Genomic DNA, 17,352 nt, shown 5'->3' on the forward strand with positions numbered 1-17,352 from the left:
GGAAAAAATAAATTGACCTTGTACCTATCATTAAAGACCTGACAACCTAACATTTCCTATAAGATTTATATACAAGAGGGAATCACTCAACTTTGCTTATAAAATTAATACTTAATCATTGTAGCGCTACAAAGAAACACACAACTGAAAAGGTGAGGGGATTAAAGATCTTCAGTCAAGCATAGTGCTACTTAAGTTATTTCTATATCACCTTTCTCCACAAAGGATTCAAGACAGTCTAGCATACCATTTCTACAATTAGAATTTTATAGTCAGCAGAGAAGAGGTAGAAAATGAAAAAGTCAAAAGAAGGACAAGGTGAAGTATCTAGGTGATTATACAGTAGTATTCCCTTATCCGCAGTCAACTGTGGTCAGAAGTATTAAATGGAAAATCCCAGAAATAATTCACATTTTAAATTGTGTACCGTTCTGAGCAGCATGATGAAATCTGGAGCCATCCCACTCCATCCCACCCAGGATGTGAATTATCCCTTTGCCCAGCATATCCACACTATATATGCTACCTGCCCACTAAGTCACTTAACAGTCATCTTGGTTATGACATTGACTGTCACAGTATTATAAGTGCTTGTGTTCAAGTAACCCTTATTTTAACTTAGAATTGTAATTGTCCTATTTTATAATTAGTTACTGTTGTTGATGTCTTACTGTGCCTAATTTATATATTAAAATTTATCACAGGTATGTATGTACAGGAAAAATCAGTACTATCTCTGAATTCAGGCATCCACTGAGAGTCTTGGAATGTATTCCCTGCGGGTCAGGGGGGACTCTACTGTAGTATCACACACAACAAATTTTTGCTCCAGAATTTAACTTAGGCTACTAACATATGTAAAACTGACTCTGACAAAATATAGGTAATATTCAATGTCATGTGCCAGTGGGGAAACTTTTAGTATCTATTAGTACGTGGTTGACAAATGGATTTAGAAAGAAAAACATTTCCTTGTTTTGTAACCACAAATTTTAGATTATTTGTAATAACCTTGATACATCTAAAAGTTCAGTAATTTTGGAATGCATTCTTGCTCAATTATTCTCTTCATTCCTTAAGATTTTAAAAAATCAATGAAAGAAGTCCAAGATAATAAAAAGATGGTACAAAACATGATTTTACCAAAATCTTCAATCTTCTAGTGATATTTACTAAATGTTTCAATTTAATGTATAAAAAAAGAAGTGTAGAACATACCCATTTTCTTGTAGTACTCTTCCCAAGCCTTGGTATAATCAACCTGTCCAGCTGGAGCTGGATTCTGTTGATCTCCTTGTTCAAGAAAAACATAAAAAATTAGATTAAGATTTTTAAAAGGCAATTTTGGCCCCTTCCTTCTGTTCCCTGAGTGGATGGATTGGAAGTGGCCTGCCATGGGAGTGAGGGAGGAAGGAGGTGCTGTGTGACAGTGGCATTCCTGCTGGGGACACAGGACACTGGGACACATAGCTGGTGGACAGAGTCAGTGGTCTGTATTGGGAGGTGTAGTTACACTGAGCAGGTAAGTAAATCCACTTGTCAAACAAGGAAACACGCCAAGGATACCAGGGCCTTCGCCATTTATACGAGTAAACATCAAAAGGGAAAAAGCAAGAATGTAACTGCAGGTGGAATGAATATATAATTTAAAAGAAAGTGCTTACAGAATGACAGGCATGTCAAAAGGATACAGGAGCCTTCTTGAAAGTACTCCTGACTGGCCAAATCTAGGATAACCTGATTATTAAAATAAGTCTACAATCTATTGAATAAAAAGGAATCTGTACTCATATAAAGAAGAGGAAGGGGAAAAAAGGCTCTTCCTTACAGTAGTAAAATACCAACTAATAAAATGTAAAATGAATGGTGAAATAGAAATTACCAACTTAACTGTAGCTGAATCGGGCAGCTACTAATCAATGAAGGCTAAACATAATGGGTAGAAGTTCAATGAGAAAGAGAATAGTGGTATAATCTCAGTTTAGTTCTCCAGAAAACATTAACTTCAAAAAGAAAAAGGGTGATTTTTATATAGAGAAACCTGGCAGACACCAATATGACCAAGTCACCATGGTTACCATCTCCAGGGATGAAACAGGTCAACATTACATGAACCCTGATGTAATGCACTAAGAAGAGCATATCATTTCTGAGGTAGTCTTGCCATTCGGAAAGTAGGACCTCATGATCATGACCTCATCTTCATGACAAAAGGTTGAAGAGACCTAGATCGATTGGTCCTATAAAACAAAAATTCTGTACTTGTTTATAACATAAAAAAGACTGAGGATTATTCCTGATTGGTGAGAATAAATAGACCTGACACCTAAAAAAACAAAAAACATTACCAGATAGGATCCTGGATCAGAATAGATAAAAATGGTTGGGACAAATGGTGAAATCAGAATTAGGGGTTATGCACTGGGACAGTAATTACATATCAATGTTGATTAACTGATGTGGAGGGTTGTATGATGGTTATGGAATTTTGGAGTAATACAAAAAGGAGTATTCAAGGGTTAACAGGGCAACATTTCTACAGCTTGGTTCTGACAAAGACTAAAGATAATAGACATGGACACATGATAGAGAGGGTAACAAGAAATGGGGGTGAGAGTGCAGGGGGATGAAACACTAACAGCTAGGTTATCTGGGTGTTCTTATTCTCTAATGTATGAAAGTTTGCAATTATTTCAAAGTAATTTATCTTTAAAACGAAAATCTGCTTACTGAAGCTATAACTGAACATTAGGAATTTTTAGGTATTATACATTGATGCACTTCATAGATAATTCCAAACACAAGTTTTCACTTTTATATAAAAAATAAATGTTTTAATTACCATAGTTACCTTGTCCATTGGTCTGGGTTGTAGTTGGTGCACCAGCAGGAGCTGCAGGTGGTGGCTGTGCTTGCTGTTGATAATAGTGAGCATAATACGCAGCCCAAGCTGCTGAATTTGGATCCGTTCCTGCCTTAGCTGGAATAAACAAGTTCAACGTTTGTATCTGAAGTCCATAATCAATCTGTGTCTCTATCTCTCTCACTCAGTCTCACACACACACACATACCTCCTTCTCGCAAATATATAGACCCCAAAATACTTATTTTTGGACACCAGAAATAAATAGTAAATGGGAACTTTCAAATTCTTATTATTAATTTCATTGTCATTTTTAGCTTTTAGTATAGAAAACTGAGGCTCACAGAGTAAGTGACTTTCCCAGGTCCTAGAAAACTAATGGGTGGCAGAATTGGGATAGGAAAAAAGATCTTTGGGCTCCAAATCCAGTGCTTTGACTGAAACCGTCCATCCTATGCATTTGTTTTTTTCTAAACTAGCTTTGCCTCAAGCACAGCAGTTCTATGTGACAGATGACTAAAGCGAAGGATTTCTAGGCACTAACCTGTACAAAAAAGAAATAATTATTTTAGAACTATGAACTGTCTTCAATAAAAAGACAACTTAAAAAAAAAACTCAGAAAAAGAGATTATCCATATTTCATCTCATCGTGTTTCAGTGATTATCCTAAAACATAAACTTGTCATAGCCCTACTTGAAATTCTTCATTTATTCCCTAGTGTCTTCAGGAGTGTCAAAGCTTTTAAGTACAGCATATCATTCAATGATCTGGACCCCCTGGGCTTATCCTTTCCATTCCAGCCTCATCTTCCCTCTCTGTCAATATTTTTCCAACACTTACGTCATGGCCAATAAATTGCTTGTACTTTTCGGAAGTTGTCACACTCATATCTGGGCCTGGCATCAACTGATGCATTAACAGCTTGAGACCTCTGTCAGAAACATAAATCTTACTGATTCTATCCTTTACACTAGGAGTATCATTTGATAGTATAGGTATATCTTTATTAGTTTATTTCCTCAAGAAAAATGTAATTTCCTTAGCCAGAGTTCATAAGTCCATATCTATATGTAATCTGTTTATAGCTTCTGTCCCAAACAGGCAGTAATCTCAGCTGCTTAATAAAAGTAAATGAATTTGAGGAAAAAAAGGATTTTTAAGTGATACAATTTCTAAGGTGATACAGTTATAAGGCATTATGGTACCCTCTTAACCTTCCTCAAACAATAAATGTATTGCTTTCCTATGCTGGATATTTATGTCTCAACAGTGTCATTAACTGTATACTAATTAACACAAATATTTTCACTTGACACCAATGTGTGGATAGAGAAAGTGGTACTTGTACTCCTAAATGAATTTCACATAAGAAAACCAGTCTTAAAAGGGCATTAAAGCAATGATAAAATAAAAAGATGTGATACAAGTCACAAGAAAGAAAACCAGCCTCATGTTTACATATAATACATACTGAGAACTTACTAATACTCATTCAACATAATATTTATTCATTTATGTATTACCATTTTATATATAAGAAAATAGATTTAGAGGGGTTCAAAAACTTGCTTGCTATACCACAATTAGGAAGTTGGACGACTAAGATTTATCTACATCGGTTTCATTTTGAAGTCTAAGTTTTTGACTTTTATATAAATCCTTAACAACTCGTTAAATTTTTATAGAAAAAGATTTTAGTTCAGAATATTAACTTTATTGTCAATATAGGGCCATATTTAAATACCAGAATGTTTAATTAAATTCACTGAAACAATTCCATTTAAATAAATTATTTGGTTTTTACATAATGCTAAGTCTAATATAAGCAACATCTAACACTAGCTGCTATCTTTCAGCTAAATGGGTTCTTTCTTTCCCAAAGGCAATGCTAGAAACCCTATTCATTAACCATTTCTTACAGTGGTGACTTTACTACTTCAAGTGGGAAAATGAGACTGTGATAGAAATCACTTCTTTATTCCCATAATTTTTCTTAATCATGCTACCTACCTACACAGTACTTAGAGGTGCAATCCTGCAGATCAATGTTACCAACATAAACCTGCCCCTCAACTTGCTCAAACTCTTGAATCTCTTAAATGGTGATTCCTCTGCTCAATCACAACACCCCAATTAGCTTACAAGAAGGAAAAAAGTCCTTTCATTCTTAAAAGACTAACTTTAGACTACTATAATCATATTGGACCCTTCTTTTGTTAAGTCCTTCCATCACAGTATCACTAAGACTTGGAGTGCACTCGTCTGCTACAGAATGTAAACTCATCTTTGCATACCCAGATCCTAACACACTCAAGTTGTTTCTTGAATGAGTGGAAGTTGTGGTTTTTTGTTGACTGTCATGTTGTGTCATCATATTCCAAAGAACACACTTTCTATGAAATTTAAGTATGTTATAATATAGGGCCACATTTCAATACCAGAATGCTTAATCAAATTCACTAAAACAATTTCACTTAAATCAATCATTCTAGATTTTTTAAAAATATAAATATACTAGTGTGGAAAGGAATCCATAATTCAGTACCTTCCTTGAAACTACTCCAGTGAAAGAGGCCTAAAAGGTAGGTAGGTAGTAGGTGAGAAAAAAGGATCATAAACAAATGTTAATTGGTTTCGATGAATGCCCCATTACCACGGTGGAAAGAAAACTACATAGTGGGAGAAGATGCAAGAATAGAATAGAATGTAATATATATAAAATCCAGATCTGAGCAGAGAAAATATTTAACTAAGTGTATTTCAGATTTCTAACATGCAGATATTAAATAAGGCCTAAGTTTTACAGTATGTATAGTTACTATCTCAGGAATTCTAAAACAGACAACTTATATATCTCATCTGAGAATTTAGGAATTTAATGCCAAGTATAATAGTAAACACTTCATTACACTCTTCACATATTTATGTCTGTCTGTCTGTCTGTCTGTCTATCTATCTGACGGCACTGGTACCTAAAACCTAAGATATTGTACTTCTTTTGGCTTTTAGCACTCTCGCTGTGTAACTTCTAAAGTAGAGAAAGCCAAATGTAGGTTGAATAAAGTTCCATGAAAACAGACCATATTCACGCCAGTTTTATACAATGTGGAAGAACCAGAAACTAACTCCTGCTGAAAGAATGAAACAAGTGCAGAAAATGCACACAATGTAGAAACGCTAGAAAATTTAAGAATGTAACAGGAGTGACAAACAATACAGATTACACTCATCTTTAAAAGATGACAACCATCTTTTACCTGGATCGGGAGGGGCCTGTTGCTGCCAGTGTGGATATGCATTTCCCCACCCCTGGGGAGCATAAGGGGCTGGAGGACCACTGAAAAGATAGAAATCAATTTAAAAATACAATTTACCAAAAGCTGGAAACTTTGGGGAAAAGCACAGAACCAAACTCAATACTTACTGAGGAGCAGGGCCAGGTGGTCCCGGATTATAAGGTGCAGGGTTGTATGGTCCCATTGGAGTTCCAGGTCCTGGAGGCCCAGGAGGCCCATGGGGGCCTGGGACACCATGGGGCCCATGGGGTACAGGTGGCCCTAAAGGATTTACTGGGCCCTGCAAAAAAGGAAAAAGACATACAAAAATCGGAAAAACAGTAAGAGTTGAACAATTCAAAGGCCAAATAATGTTCCATTTCTACCCTCTATATAGCTAAAAGCAGCAAATTTTAGATTTTCCTTCATTTCCTCATTCATGTTGCAAAAACTTTAACACTACCATACTGAAGTGACATAAAATTCATTAAAATCAATAGTATTAGCAAAGAACTGAAACATTTCCTTTACTTCCCTTTTTTTCGGATTATTCCCCTTTCCACTGTTTTCCTTTCCTTTTTAAATTCTTTTTACTAGTATCACTTTATTATAAATCATGGAAGCTTATAAAATATCAGGTTCTATGTTTAGCTCTTCTCTCTCTGCATCTACCCTAACAATAATCAGACAACCATCTTGACAATATATTCCCCAAATTGCTTAGCTGTTATATTGTGAACTAATTACTGAATACTTTACCAATAATGTAACTAGTTCTCACTCAACAAACTGAAGTCCACCTCACAATCTTTGTCACCAAATCCTATAAGATCGATAATTTATTTCATTTCCTCTGTCCTTTACCATAATTTTCTAAATCCATGAGAATTCCCTTTATAATTGATTTAGCAAATCAGGATTTCACATCCCTATCATGCCACATCATAATGAAAAATGCTTAGTTAATGTCTCTTTTGATTAATCCAACTTGTAAAGACCATTAAATTTAACTGTCCTAAAACACTCCTTCTCTTTCATGCAGTTAATATTGACCATGTGACATTTCAGACAAAAATACTTTAACTACATTTGGTTGTCAATTTTCTCAGCACAAAAGAATAAAACTAAAGTTCATGATTTTTAAAGTCCCTTTTATTAACCTGCCTCGTTAAGTCTCTAATTGCTATCATTATCCCTCACTTCTATTATCCATAACCTATTCTTTCCAAATAGTAAAACAGGATTAATGAAAAAGTCACATTTTTATAGGGCTATGCGCTAAGCACTCTTTTATTGATACACACTTCAATCATTTAATCCCTACAACCCTATCAAGTATTATCCTCACTTTCAGAGGAAAAAAATGAGGCAAAGATGAGTGTAACGACCCTCAAGGTCACAATCAGTAAATGATTCAGAGTATTTTGAACCTAAATAGCCTGACTCCAGAGAGAACATGCTCTTAACCACTACGTTAAACTGCTTCTCTAGAACTTATCTTGTTTGCCCATCAATCCAGAAGAAATCCCGATCCATGCATGCTAAGAATAGTAAAATTCAAAACCAAGACGTGCTATTCATTTTTTTGGCACCAATCTCTGCTATTCTCAAGTCCACATTTTTTTCATGTCTCTGTACAATTACACTATTATCCATACAGTATTTGTGTATATTTTATGTATTAAGTATTTTTTATACATCTATTTTTGTCTTCCCAAGCAAAGTATCAAACTTCTTTTGCGCCCTATCCCATTCACAGCATGGCAAATATCAAGAAGAATTTTCCTGAGAAATTCTAATTATTATTAATAACTTAAGATGCTTCATACCCTACGTTAATTCTTCCTAGTAAAAGAACACAGTAAAGCACTTTTACCTCATCTACAAGAAACAACAATCAAGACTTCACACTTTTGGGTACTATCACCAGCACACTTTTCTAGTGGAAAAAGTTCCAAGTTTGGCCATGCATCAGAATCACTTTAATGTCTTTCTAAAATTAGATGATGGTTTCTATTTCAGACATTCTGATTAGAACTGTGTGTGTCATGTGTAGTGGTGGAAAGCACCCAAGAGGTCTTTTGGAGCAAAAATTAACATAAGACCCAGGCTTATTTTAATATCAAGTTAGGTATAAAATATATTTTATAGTATAATACAATGTAATATAATATTATATAGTATAGTATAATACAACATAACATAATACCTGGTCTTATTTTATTATAAGACCTGGTTTTATATTTATTTTTGCTCCAAAAGACGCATTAGAGCTCATGGTCCGGCTAGGTCTTATTTTCAGTGAAACACGGTAAATACTGAATTCCTGATAACTATATCCTTTAAATATGTTCCACAAGCCTCCACCAACCCTGACACATCTGCAAGTAATACTATTCTTATTTACGCACACCCCAATATAAGGTTCTGAACACCTGTAACTATGTTTAATTAGGTTACTTTTATTATTGGAAAATCTTTTGTTTGTTATGTACCTATTATGTGATGAGACCTATAATTTTAGACTAGAAATTAACATTTTTCTGTATAACGTTTATAGGAGCATCTGAATTAATGTCTCATTTAACTAACAAGGACTATGCTATGAATTGAAATTTAAAGCACACTCACACCAATCTTTTCTTCTATGAGTTGACGAGCATAGTCTATTTGCTGTGGAGTGCCACGAATTGTAAATAACTTCATATTAGGATCTGCATTGGGTGGGGGATTTCTCTGAAGTTCTATTCTTGCACCAGATTGTTGGCTTATGCTTTTTATGGTTTCACCTCCTAAAATCAAACCACAGTAATTTCTTTCAAGATTTAGAGGATACAAGAGCTACTTAAAATAAAATGAAAGTAATAATTGAATTAACAAAACAAAAACTCATAGATACAAACAGAATAATAGTAACTGGTGGGGGGAAGGCAAATTGGGCAAAGGGAGTCAAATATATAGTAACGAAAGAAAACTAGACTTTGAGTATAGAGCATGCAATAGAATATACAGATATTGAATTATTACATTGCATACATATTTATATTAATATCACCTCAATAAACTAAAAAAAAGAGAAAATGGTCGCAATTAAATGGGCCATTAAAAGTTTTCACCATCATTCCACCTGCCAATATTTTATTAGGATTTTCCACTTATTCTACCCTTTAAATCAAATTATATAAAGCATTTTATGCTTCTCTTAAAATATATTTAAATTTTAAGGCATAACAGTATTCTGTACCCAATCTTAAAATGGACTATAATTTATCACAAAATTTGAAATTAGAAAAACATGTGAATCAGGAAAAAAGAAAGTAAACAAAAAATACCCAAACCACTTTTGGGTCAAAAGAAAAGTTTCTTACACTAATAATTAAACTGTTGGGCCCTTTCTCTAGAAGCCAATGTGATGCAAACCTCCTCTTTTAAGTATATATAAGGTCCTTCATTGATGTTTAACATTAAGAACACTTTTCTACTAAAATACAGCCCAGGGAAAAAAATACCTGTTACTTATTTACAATAACAGCAGAAATAGCATCCAGAAAAATTTGGTGATATGTTGAATTTTTAATCCCACTTTAAAACATTAAGAGTTTAAAAGACATGCCTTTTCCTATTATTAATCCAGTTTTCCCAGTTGGTACAATGAAATTAAATTCCTGTAGTCCACCAGGTGGTCCCATGTTCCAGTTGCCTTGACCTCTACCTCTTCCTCGACCACCAGGTCCAGGTCCACCAGGATTACCAGCCTAAACAGGGGAAAGACAAGAAGAAACAAAGTCAGTATAGAAATATACTCTTCTTTCCACAATAAAATTATTACATGTCTAGTTTCCTCAACTTTAATTTTCCTAAATCAGATATTTAGAGAAGCTAAAAGATGACTTGGCCCCCCTAAAAAAATCAACCAGTAATAACAACCATTTATTCTTTTGATATTGGAGTAAATAAGGTAGTACACTTACGTAGCTGCCTTCTTGCTCCAAGATGTCTACCTTAAAGCAATTTAAAACTTTCTAGTTATTAATAAACTACTATCAAACAGCTTCTGATATAAAGGGTGGTACATTTTCAGATTTAGTGAAATAAAATTTTTTTAATTAAAACAAAACAAAGAAAGTATTAGCGTTCGATCGAACCTGAACACTTCGAAGAAGGTCTGTAATAATTTCTGCAGCATGCTGACATCGGTCTGGAGGTCCTGTTATTTGTGCTATTCTATCAGGTGTTGTTCCATCATCTTCAAAAACAAAGAAAGAAACAAACTGAATTAATTTAGCATTAAAGGTGTCAGAGTCAAAAGTAATTACTACTAATACTTAGAAAATTAAATGTATGTACTCACCTGGCTTAAATTGAATTCGAACACCAGCATCATTTTGTATTTTTTTAATCATCTCTCCATTTCTTCCTATTACAATGCCAACAGCAAATCTTGGAATGGGGACCTATGCAAAGAAGATAAGTATTAAGGGAGCCGTTTCCTGAAAATCAATCTGCCTCAAATCATAAAAGTATACATAGCATGGTTTACATCAGAAAAGATAACAAGATTCATAATATACTATTGTATTCTAAGGTGGAAAGTGGGGGGGAAAAGAATATACAACGTCAGAGAAGGCTATGGAACACAAAACAGAAAAAACATTTATTTTTATATTATGGATTAATTAGCATACAACCATTTCTTACTTACATCTATTCCTTCATTTCCTCCTATTCTGGACCCATACTCATTTCGAACTTCTCTGAAACCACCTTGATCACGAATTAACTCTAACACCATTTCCTTGGCTTGCTAAAGTAGAAAAAAATTACCCAATTTAGAAAGCATGTCTCAAAACACCGTAATTATTCATGAATATTTTGCTCATTCTGCCACCCACCCCAAATCCTTCTTTGTAAAATATAAACTTAAGTTTACTTGAACTTTGTATGGGTCTCCTGTAATTCTAAGAGGTTTGTCAGCACCGGTGTTCTGAGGTCCATCTTGAATCATAACCATTTTAACTCCAGCCCTCTCCTGTTAATCATAAAAACCATACGTATTAACAAAAGGAGAACAGAAAGGAACTGGCTTCAAAACCAATGAAAAATAATCATTTTACAAATAATAATACCTGAAGTTGTTTAATAGTCTCTCCCCCCTTTCCAATAACTAATCCTGCCTTGCTGGCTGGAATCATTATTTCTTGAACTGCATTTCCTGGTCCATCACCATGATGGAAGCCAGGGGCTGGTCTTCCTTTTTCAACAATCTGGTCCAGTAACCGTTTTGCTGATCTGTTAACAAATCAATAGTCAAGTAAGTTGCAGCATACCCAAAAACTCATCCATATAGAGAAATACAAAATATAATCCGGTACCCTGTCCAATTCCAGTTTAGGTGGCTTAAAGCTGAATTTTAATTCCATAAATTTTATTGGTATTTAATTTTTAATATTTTTGAGAATAATCCAACATTTCCAAAAAGTAAACTCTACTTCTAAAATTATCTCAGAATGAAGCTGATTAAGAACTAAACGATGGATTTATGTTTTTAAACCATCACTTTGGTCACTTAAATGTTAAAATTTATTCATTCAACAAATACTTAAATGTCAACTATATGCTAAGTACTATTCTAGGTAATGGGTTTATAGCACTGAACAAAACACACAGGGTTTCTGCTGGCATGGCTTAACTTCATTAAATATGTAAAAATAACATGTTAAATAAATTACATGTCATTTGGGAAGTGCTATAAAGAAAATCAAAGCATAATAATGATGACAGAACGTGTGTATGTGTGTGGAGGTGTGCAATTTTATGCAAAATAGATATAGGAGACCTTATTTGTAAAGAGACAATTGAGCCAAGACCTGAAGTAGTGGGGGAGGGAAATGAAAATACCTGGGGTAAAATGTTCCAGAGAATAGAAAATGCAAAGGACTCAAATAAGAACATGCTTGGAGTGCTGAAAGAATAGAAAAGATGTTACATGAGAGACTACAAGAGTGAGTTGGGAGAATGGTAAAAAATGAAGTGAGAAAGATGGCAGGAAAGTAGGCCATCATAAAGACACTGACTTTTACTCTAAATCAGGAAGCATTAGAGAACTTTGAGCAAAGTAGTGTTATGAACTGATCCACATTTTAAAAGGATCACTATGGCTATACTATTATAAGAATAGACTATTGTCGAACAAGGTAAAAAGAATGGAGACATGTTATAATATAGGTTAATGGCATCACAGATAAGGTGATAATATAGAAGGTGGCAAGAAGAGGCTGGATTCCAAATAAATTATGAAGAAAAAATGAACAAGACTTGCTTATAGATAATTGCGGCATAAGAGAAAAATGAGGCATAAGAGAAAGATAAAGTATTAAAACAGACTTGCCATACACTGAGATGTGATGAATAAGATGAGTAAAATAGAAGCAGGCTGGGAATGGGATGGAAAACAACTACTCTGTTTTTAACAATCTAAAGTTTGAGATGTTTATAGACATTCAAGTGGAGGTACTGAGCAGTTGAATGAGTCTGAAATTTACGAAGAGGTCAAGGCTGAAGATAAAAATTTAGGAGTACATAAAATCTATAGCACATAAAGCTATATGTTAAGTTCAATAGAGTAAACGAAATCATCTAAAGAATATGTGTAGCTATATCATAACAGAGCTGAATTTTGTGGCACTTTCACGTTGAGAGGCCAGGAAGATAAGGCTGAACAACCAAGAAAGACTGAGAAAGAGCAGCCAGGTAGGTGGGTGTCTCTAGGCAAGCGGTACACAGTGTCAAACAATGTTGACAGGATGAATAAAGTGGAGGACTGTCGTGATCTTGAAAAGCAATTTCAATGGAACAGTGAGAACAAAAACCTGATAGGTGCAAGTTGAAGACAAAATGAAAACAGGCAGATGATATAACGAGTAGAGCTATCTCTTTTTAAAGGAGTTTTGTTGTAAAAGGGAGCCGAGAAATAGAAATATGGGGTTCAAGGATGGTTTTGGTTAAGATGGATCGATTTTTATGCATGTATGCGATTAGAAATTATCTAGAAAAGAAGGGGAAATTAATAGAGAAAGTTGATTCAATTGCAGGGGCAATGTCCTTCAGCAAATAGAAGGGGCTGGCTTAGGCACGATTTCCATACTTACTGGACAGACTCAGGTGTTCCAGTTAACATACAAGACCTTTCTGGAAGGCCACCACTGTCTACAATATAAAACAAACAAAAAAGTTTAAGGCCAACAAAAGATTAACAGATACCATCATTTTGACTAGTGACTTAAAAAAATATGCTACTTTTCTAGTCAGTATGAAAATAGCAAGAATAGCATTACCAGGAGCGATCTGTATTTTGCATCCAGATTCCTGCTGTATGCGTGAGATCTGTTCACCTCCTCTGCCAATTACTAGTAAGAAAAAAAAATTATTGATGAAAGATTGTAAAGTATGTTTTGATTATATGTTTAAAGCTTTAAAAATTAGGTTACTTACTAAATCCAACCATTCCATCTGGAACTTTGTATTCTTCAGTAATTACAGACCTGCTAATAAGAAAGAACAGAAACTAACATTTTCCTTCTAAGAAAGATAATTTGTTCACATATAAAAGGTACTCTACTGATAAAATAGAAGTCTAATGGCTCCTAATGGCTTAAACTAGGTTTCCAGGCACACGTTTAGTCAAAATATGGCTTATGTAGCACATGTTTAGTCAAAACATGGCTTAAGTAAAGCCAGAAACTTAATTAAGGGGACATACATCAGGTGAGGAGGGCATGGTTGATGGAACAGTCTGAAGGCATGAGCTGCAAAGAAGTTATTTTAATTCACCTTAGTTCTAAAACGTGGCTAATTCCACCCATCCTTCCAAATGAAAAGTATATATCACTCAAAAAGAAAAATGATCATTCTGTATCACCTTAAGGTAAAGGAAATGAACTATATATACCACCCCCCCCCCAAAAAAAAGCAGACACATATCCACCATACACTAACTTGGTTGTGCTTTTACATACAGTTCAACTAAAACTGCAAAGTACTCTTTGAAAAGCATTTCACTATACCTTTGCTGCTGATGCATCGGTGGTAACTGTGTCCCAAAAGCTACCAAAAAATTAAATAAAAATAAAATGAAAAATATTAACTTAAGTTCACATATATTTAACAATACAAGCTTACCAAGCAATTCTAAAATCTTTCCAACACACAGACAACACCTTGGAGACAGTAAAATTTTATGCTGAATACTTAAGTCAACATTGATAGTGGGCGAAAAAATCAGTGATTAAGGGCAGATATTACTAGCAAAGATACAGAAAAAAAACTGTCCTTTTTCAGGTGTGCAAGCATAGATTAAGAAATGCAGTTATAAAATAAACAGAATGTAAAACAATTTTGCAGCCTAATCTTATTAATATAAACCTGGTCATAATTGAAGTGGGAGATTATAAAAGATAGGAGGTACATATTTACAAAGAAATTGATTCTAAAAGAATATTCATAACCTTCAACCAACATCAAAGATACCCAACAAAAGATAGGAACAAAACCCCGATTAAAATCCAGTTACTTTAGCTTTTAACCCACCTTTAACTAAATACTTACAGTCATTTTGAGGAGCAACTTTCTTAGCATCTGGTTGATCTGCAAAATTAAGAATCTTTTAATTTTTTGCCAATAAGTACAATCAAGACTTAGTTCCCCCCTGCCCAGGCAAAAATAAGTATCAGTATAAACATTTATTGAAATAGCTGAGGGTATGGTTTGTTATTTGAACCAAAAGTGCCAAAACTCAGCCAAACTCTTAGTAAATGAAAAGAAGAAAAATTACATCTTTCATTCTCTTCACGTTCAAAAATGCACAGACATTTAACAAAAAGTCTTTTTGACTGTATCAAATCACTGACCTTAATGTATGTTAAGCACTTTAGAATGATACAAGACAAAGTATTTAGGTCCATTACTAGCAAAATATCACATGCTAAAGGCTAATGATGCTTCCCACTGTAGGAACTGAAGACTGGAAGGAAAAAAACCTATCAAAATGTGAAAATTTGACATATCAAAAGTTGAGTGTATCTGACAGTGACCACAAAGCTTTGCAAAATAAATTTTAAAATCACATTACAAGGCAATCTCAATCTAAACTGTTCTATTATTCCTCACCAAACATTTCAAGGCATAAACTTTGGGCAGAAAAACTCAAAGCAACTACATGACTACCTTCATCTACATCCTTTACACAGATGAATACAATGCGTACCTTGGAATAGACAACCGATAGCTGAAAGTACTACATGCTCCTCCCCCCTTCAAACTTAAATGATCAAACATCAGAATGTTGTGCAGCAAAAATTCAGACACATAATCCAAGAAATACTTGTGTCCATTTAAGAATCCACTGGTTTATTTCACGTTTACATACTAAACACAGGTAATAAATAAAAATTCCTGCCTTTAAAAGGAGAGGGCATTCCCTCCCAGTGTGTTGTACTGCTCGGACTTGTCCAAGAGCCATCTACACATAAAATAAAAAGAATACATTACATACAACATCTGAAGCATCATTAGCTCATTTTTTTTTTTGTATATTAAAACCTCACTATAAATGTGAAAGTCACTTAAATAAAACCAAGTACCCCTGGTCAAAAGCTACTAATACATTCTATAGGCTCATTCAGAACCCTCCTTGTAAAAAAAATAAAAATAAAAGGACAAAAAGAAATTGTATCAAAATTCATACATCAAATCTAAAACAAAAACATGTGCCAACTTCTAAGTTCAGAAGCTTCAACAATTGTTTTTTTAAAAACATAAGGCACTGTAAGTCTACAGCTTTAAGCCACATTGAATTAAACCTGAAACACAAAACAAGGTACTAAAACAAACAAAAAAGTAACAAAAAAAATGGTATAACCTGCAACACACTAGAGTAGCAAACTATATCAACTTCAACCTTTAAAGTGAAATCCGAAATAGCAAAATAATGAAAATATAACATATAAAAATTAATTCATGTATGATGAGAAAAACCTGTAAAATGTCTCCTAAACATTTTATATGTATTTTCATTTTTTTTCCAGTATATTAACAAGTTGTCTGTGCAAACTGTCAATCTGGCACAATCCTAAAAGAAAGAAAATGATGTTTTTTAATTAAGACGAAACTGGCTGGTTGACTCATTTTACCTACCTTCCCTACGTCTTTTACCCCCTTTTGAGGCCAATATAAACCTTACACTTTTAGAAACCTTATGATAAAAGTAATGTTTCAATAAAAGAACATTTGAAAAATATTGAAAAATCACTTTATAACTAAACTGTGCAAAACAATTAAAATACTTATTGCTATAACTTACCTCCATCTTCCAAAGGTCTTTTTTGTCCCCCATAACCATAGTCGTTTGAATTCAGTGATGTACCAGCATCACCTCCAATTTTTGCTGCAATCTTAAAAAACAAACACACCATAATTAAGGATAGCATTATAATTACTACATGACTTCAGTACTCAATTTTCTCATAAAGTTCTAATACATACCGGGGGTGCCAAAAAAATGTACCCAAGTGGACACTGGTCAACATTGCTCAAGCAGTAGTTCACCATCATCATGTGTCTGGACGCTGATGGTAACCACTTTGAGCACCTCTTGTAATTGCAGAAGTCAAACGTGACTTCATGTATTCATCTTTTGTTATCGGTATATATTGAATATTACAATTTTAATACAGTTTTCCTTTCTTAAAATGTGTATACATTTTTTGGCACCCTCTGTATATTATCAAATATTTATCACATAAAAAGATTAATGATACAAAGACAAATTAGAATTATAGTCGATTACTACCATTAACTTCAGTTAACAAATAATCACGATCTGGAATTAAGCTTCTGCTCTATCTCTATATAAACAAACAAAGAAGTAATCAATTAGGAATCTTTAGAAGACTGACCAAATAGCTTTGAAGAAAATCTGGGTCTTAATTTTATCTTCTGTGGCTCTCCCCCGACTCTTCGAAAGATGTGTGTGGGCACAGAGAACATGAACACCCTGTGGGACTGTAAGGCTGTGCTGTCTTAATAGGACAGACACTAGCCACATGGGGTTACTGAGAACTTAAAATGTGGCTAGTCCAAACTGGAGAAGTACTTTGAAGTGTAAAATAAATACACAAATATTGAAAACATGGAATTAATATAAAGAATGTTAGCA

General features: G+C 34.0%; 1 protein-coding gene across 21 annotated transcripts in view; it reads right to left on the reverse strand.

The window, feature by feature from the left end:
• FUBP1 (far upstream element binding protein 1) overlaps positions 1 to 17,352 on the reverse strand; it is a 32,198-nt gene that overhangs the window by 8,732 nt on the left and 6,114 nt on the right. For 6 of the 21 annotated variants that reach the window (XR_004423777.1, XR_004423776.1, XM_033113182.1 and 3 more), the window contains exons 2-19: positions 16,498 to 16,588; positions 15,595 to 15,657; positions 14,745 to 14,783; positions 14,204 to 14,243; positions 13,632 to 13,684; positions 13,475 to 13,546; positions 13,289 to 13,346; positions 11,267 to 11,429; positions 11,071 to 11,169; positions 10,843 to 10,944; positions 10,492 to 10,594; positions 10,286 to 10,386; positions 9,754 to 9,895; positions 8,772 to 8,932; positions 6,290 to 6,441; positions 6,123 to 6,202; positions 2,843 to 2,980; positions 1,219 to 1,293 (exon numbers count right to left, since the gene is read on the reverse strand). Coding sequence is in view for 19 of the 21 variants with exons in the window: in XM_033113182.1 (XP_032969073.1) it covers positions 1,219 to 1,293; positions 2,843 to 2,980; positions 6,123 to 6,202; positions 6,290 to 6,441; positions 8,772 to 8,932; positions 9,754 to 9,895; positions 10,286 to 10,386; positions 10,492 to 10,594; positions 10,843 to 10,944; positions 11,071 to 11,169; positions 11,267 to 11,429; positions 13,289 to 13,346; positions 13,475 to 13,546; positions 13,632 to 13,684; positions 14,204 to 14,243; positions 14,745 to 14,783; positions 15,595 to 15,657; positions 16,498 to 16,588 (1,732 nt within the window). In the remaining 2 variants the exon portion in view is untranslated. The remainder of the gene's footprint in view (positions 1 to 1,218; positions 1,294 to 2,842; positions 2,981 to 6,122; positions 6,203 to 6,289; positions 6,442 to 8,771; positions 8,933 to 9,753; positions 9,896 to 10,285; positions 10,387 to 10,491; positions 10,595 to 10,842; positions 10,945 to 11,070; positions 11,170 to 11,266; positions 11,430 to 13,288; positions 13,347 to 13,474; positions 13,547 to 13,631; positions 13,685 to 14,203; positions 14,244 to 14,744; positions 14,784 to 15,594; positions 15,658 to 16,497; positions 16,589 to 17,352) is intronic. The other 15 variants (XM_033113190.1, XM_033113181.1, XM_033113187.1 and 12 more) reach the window with 7 other exon arrangements.

The sequence above is a fragment of the Rhinolophus ferrumequinum genome, chromosome 9 (genome assembly GCF_004115265.2).
Source record: "Rhinolophus ferrumequinum isolate MPI-CBG mRhiFer1 chromosome 9, mRhiFer1_v1.p, whole genome shotgun sequence".
Classification (NCBI taxonomy): Eukaryota; Metazoa; Chordata; class Mammalia; order Chiroptera; family Rhinolophidae; genus Rhinolophus; species Rhinolophus ferrumequinum.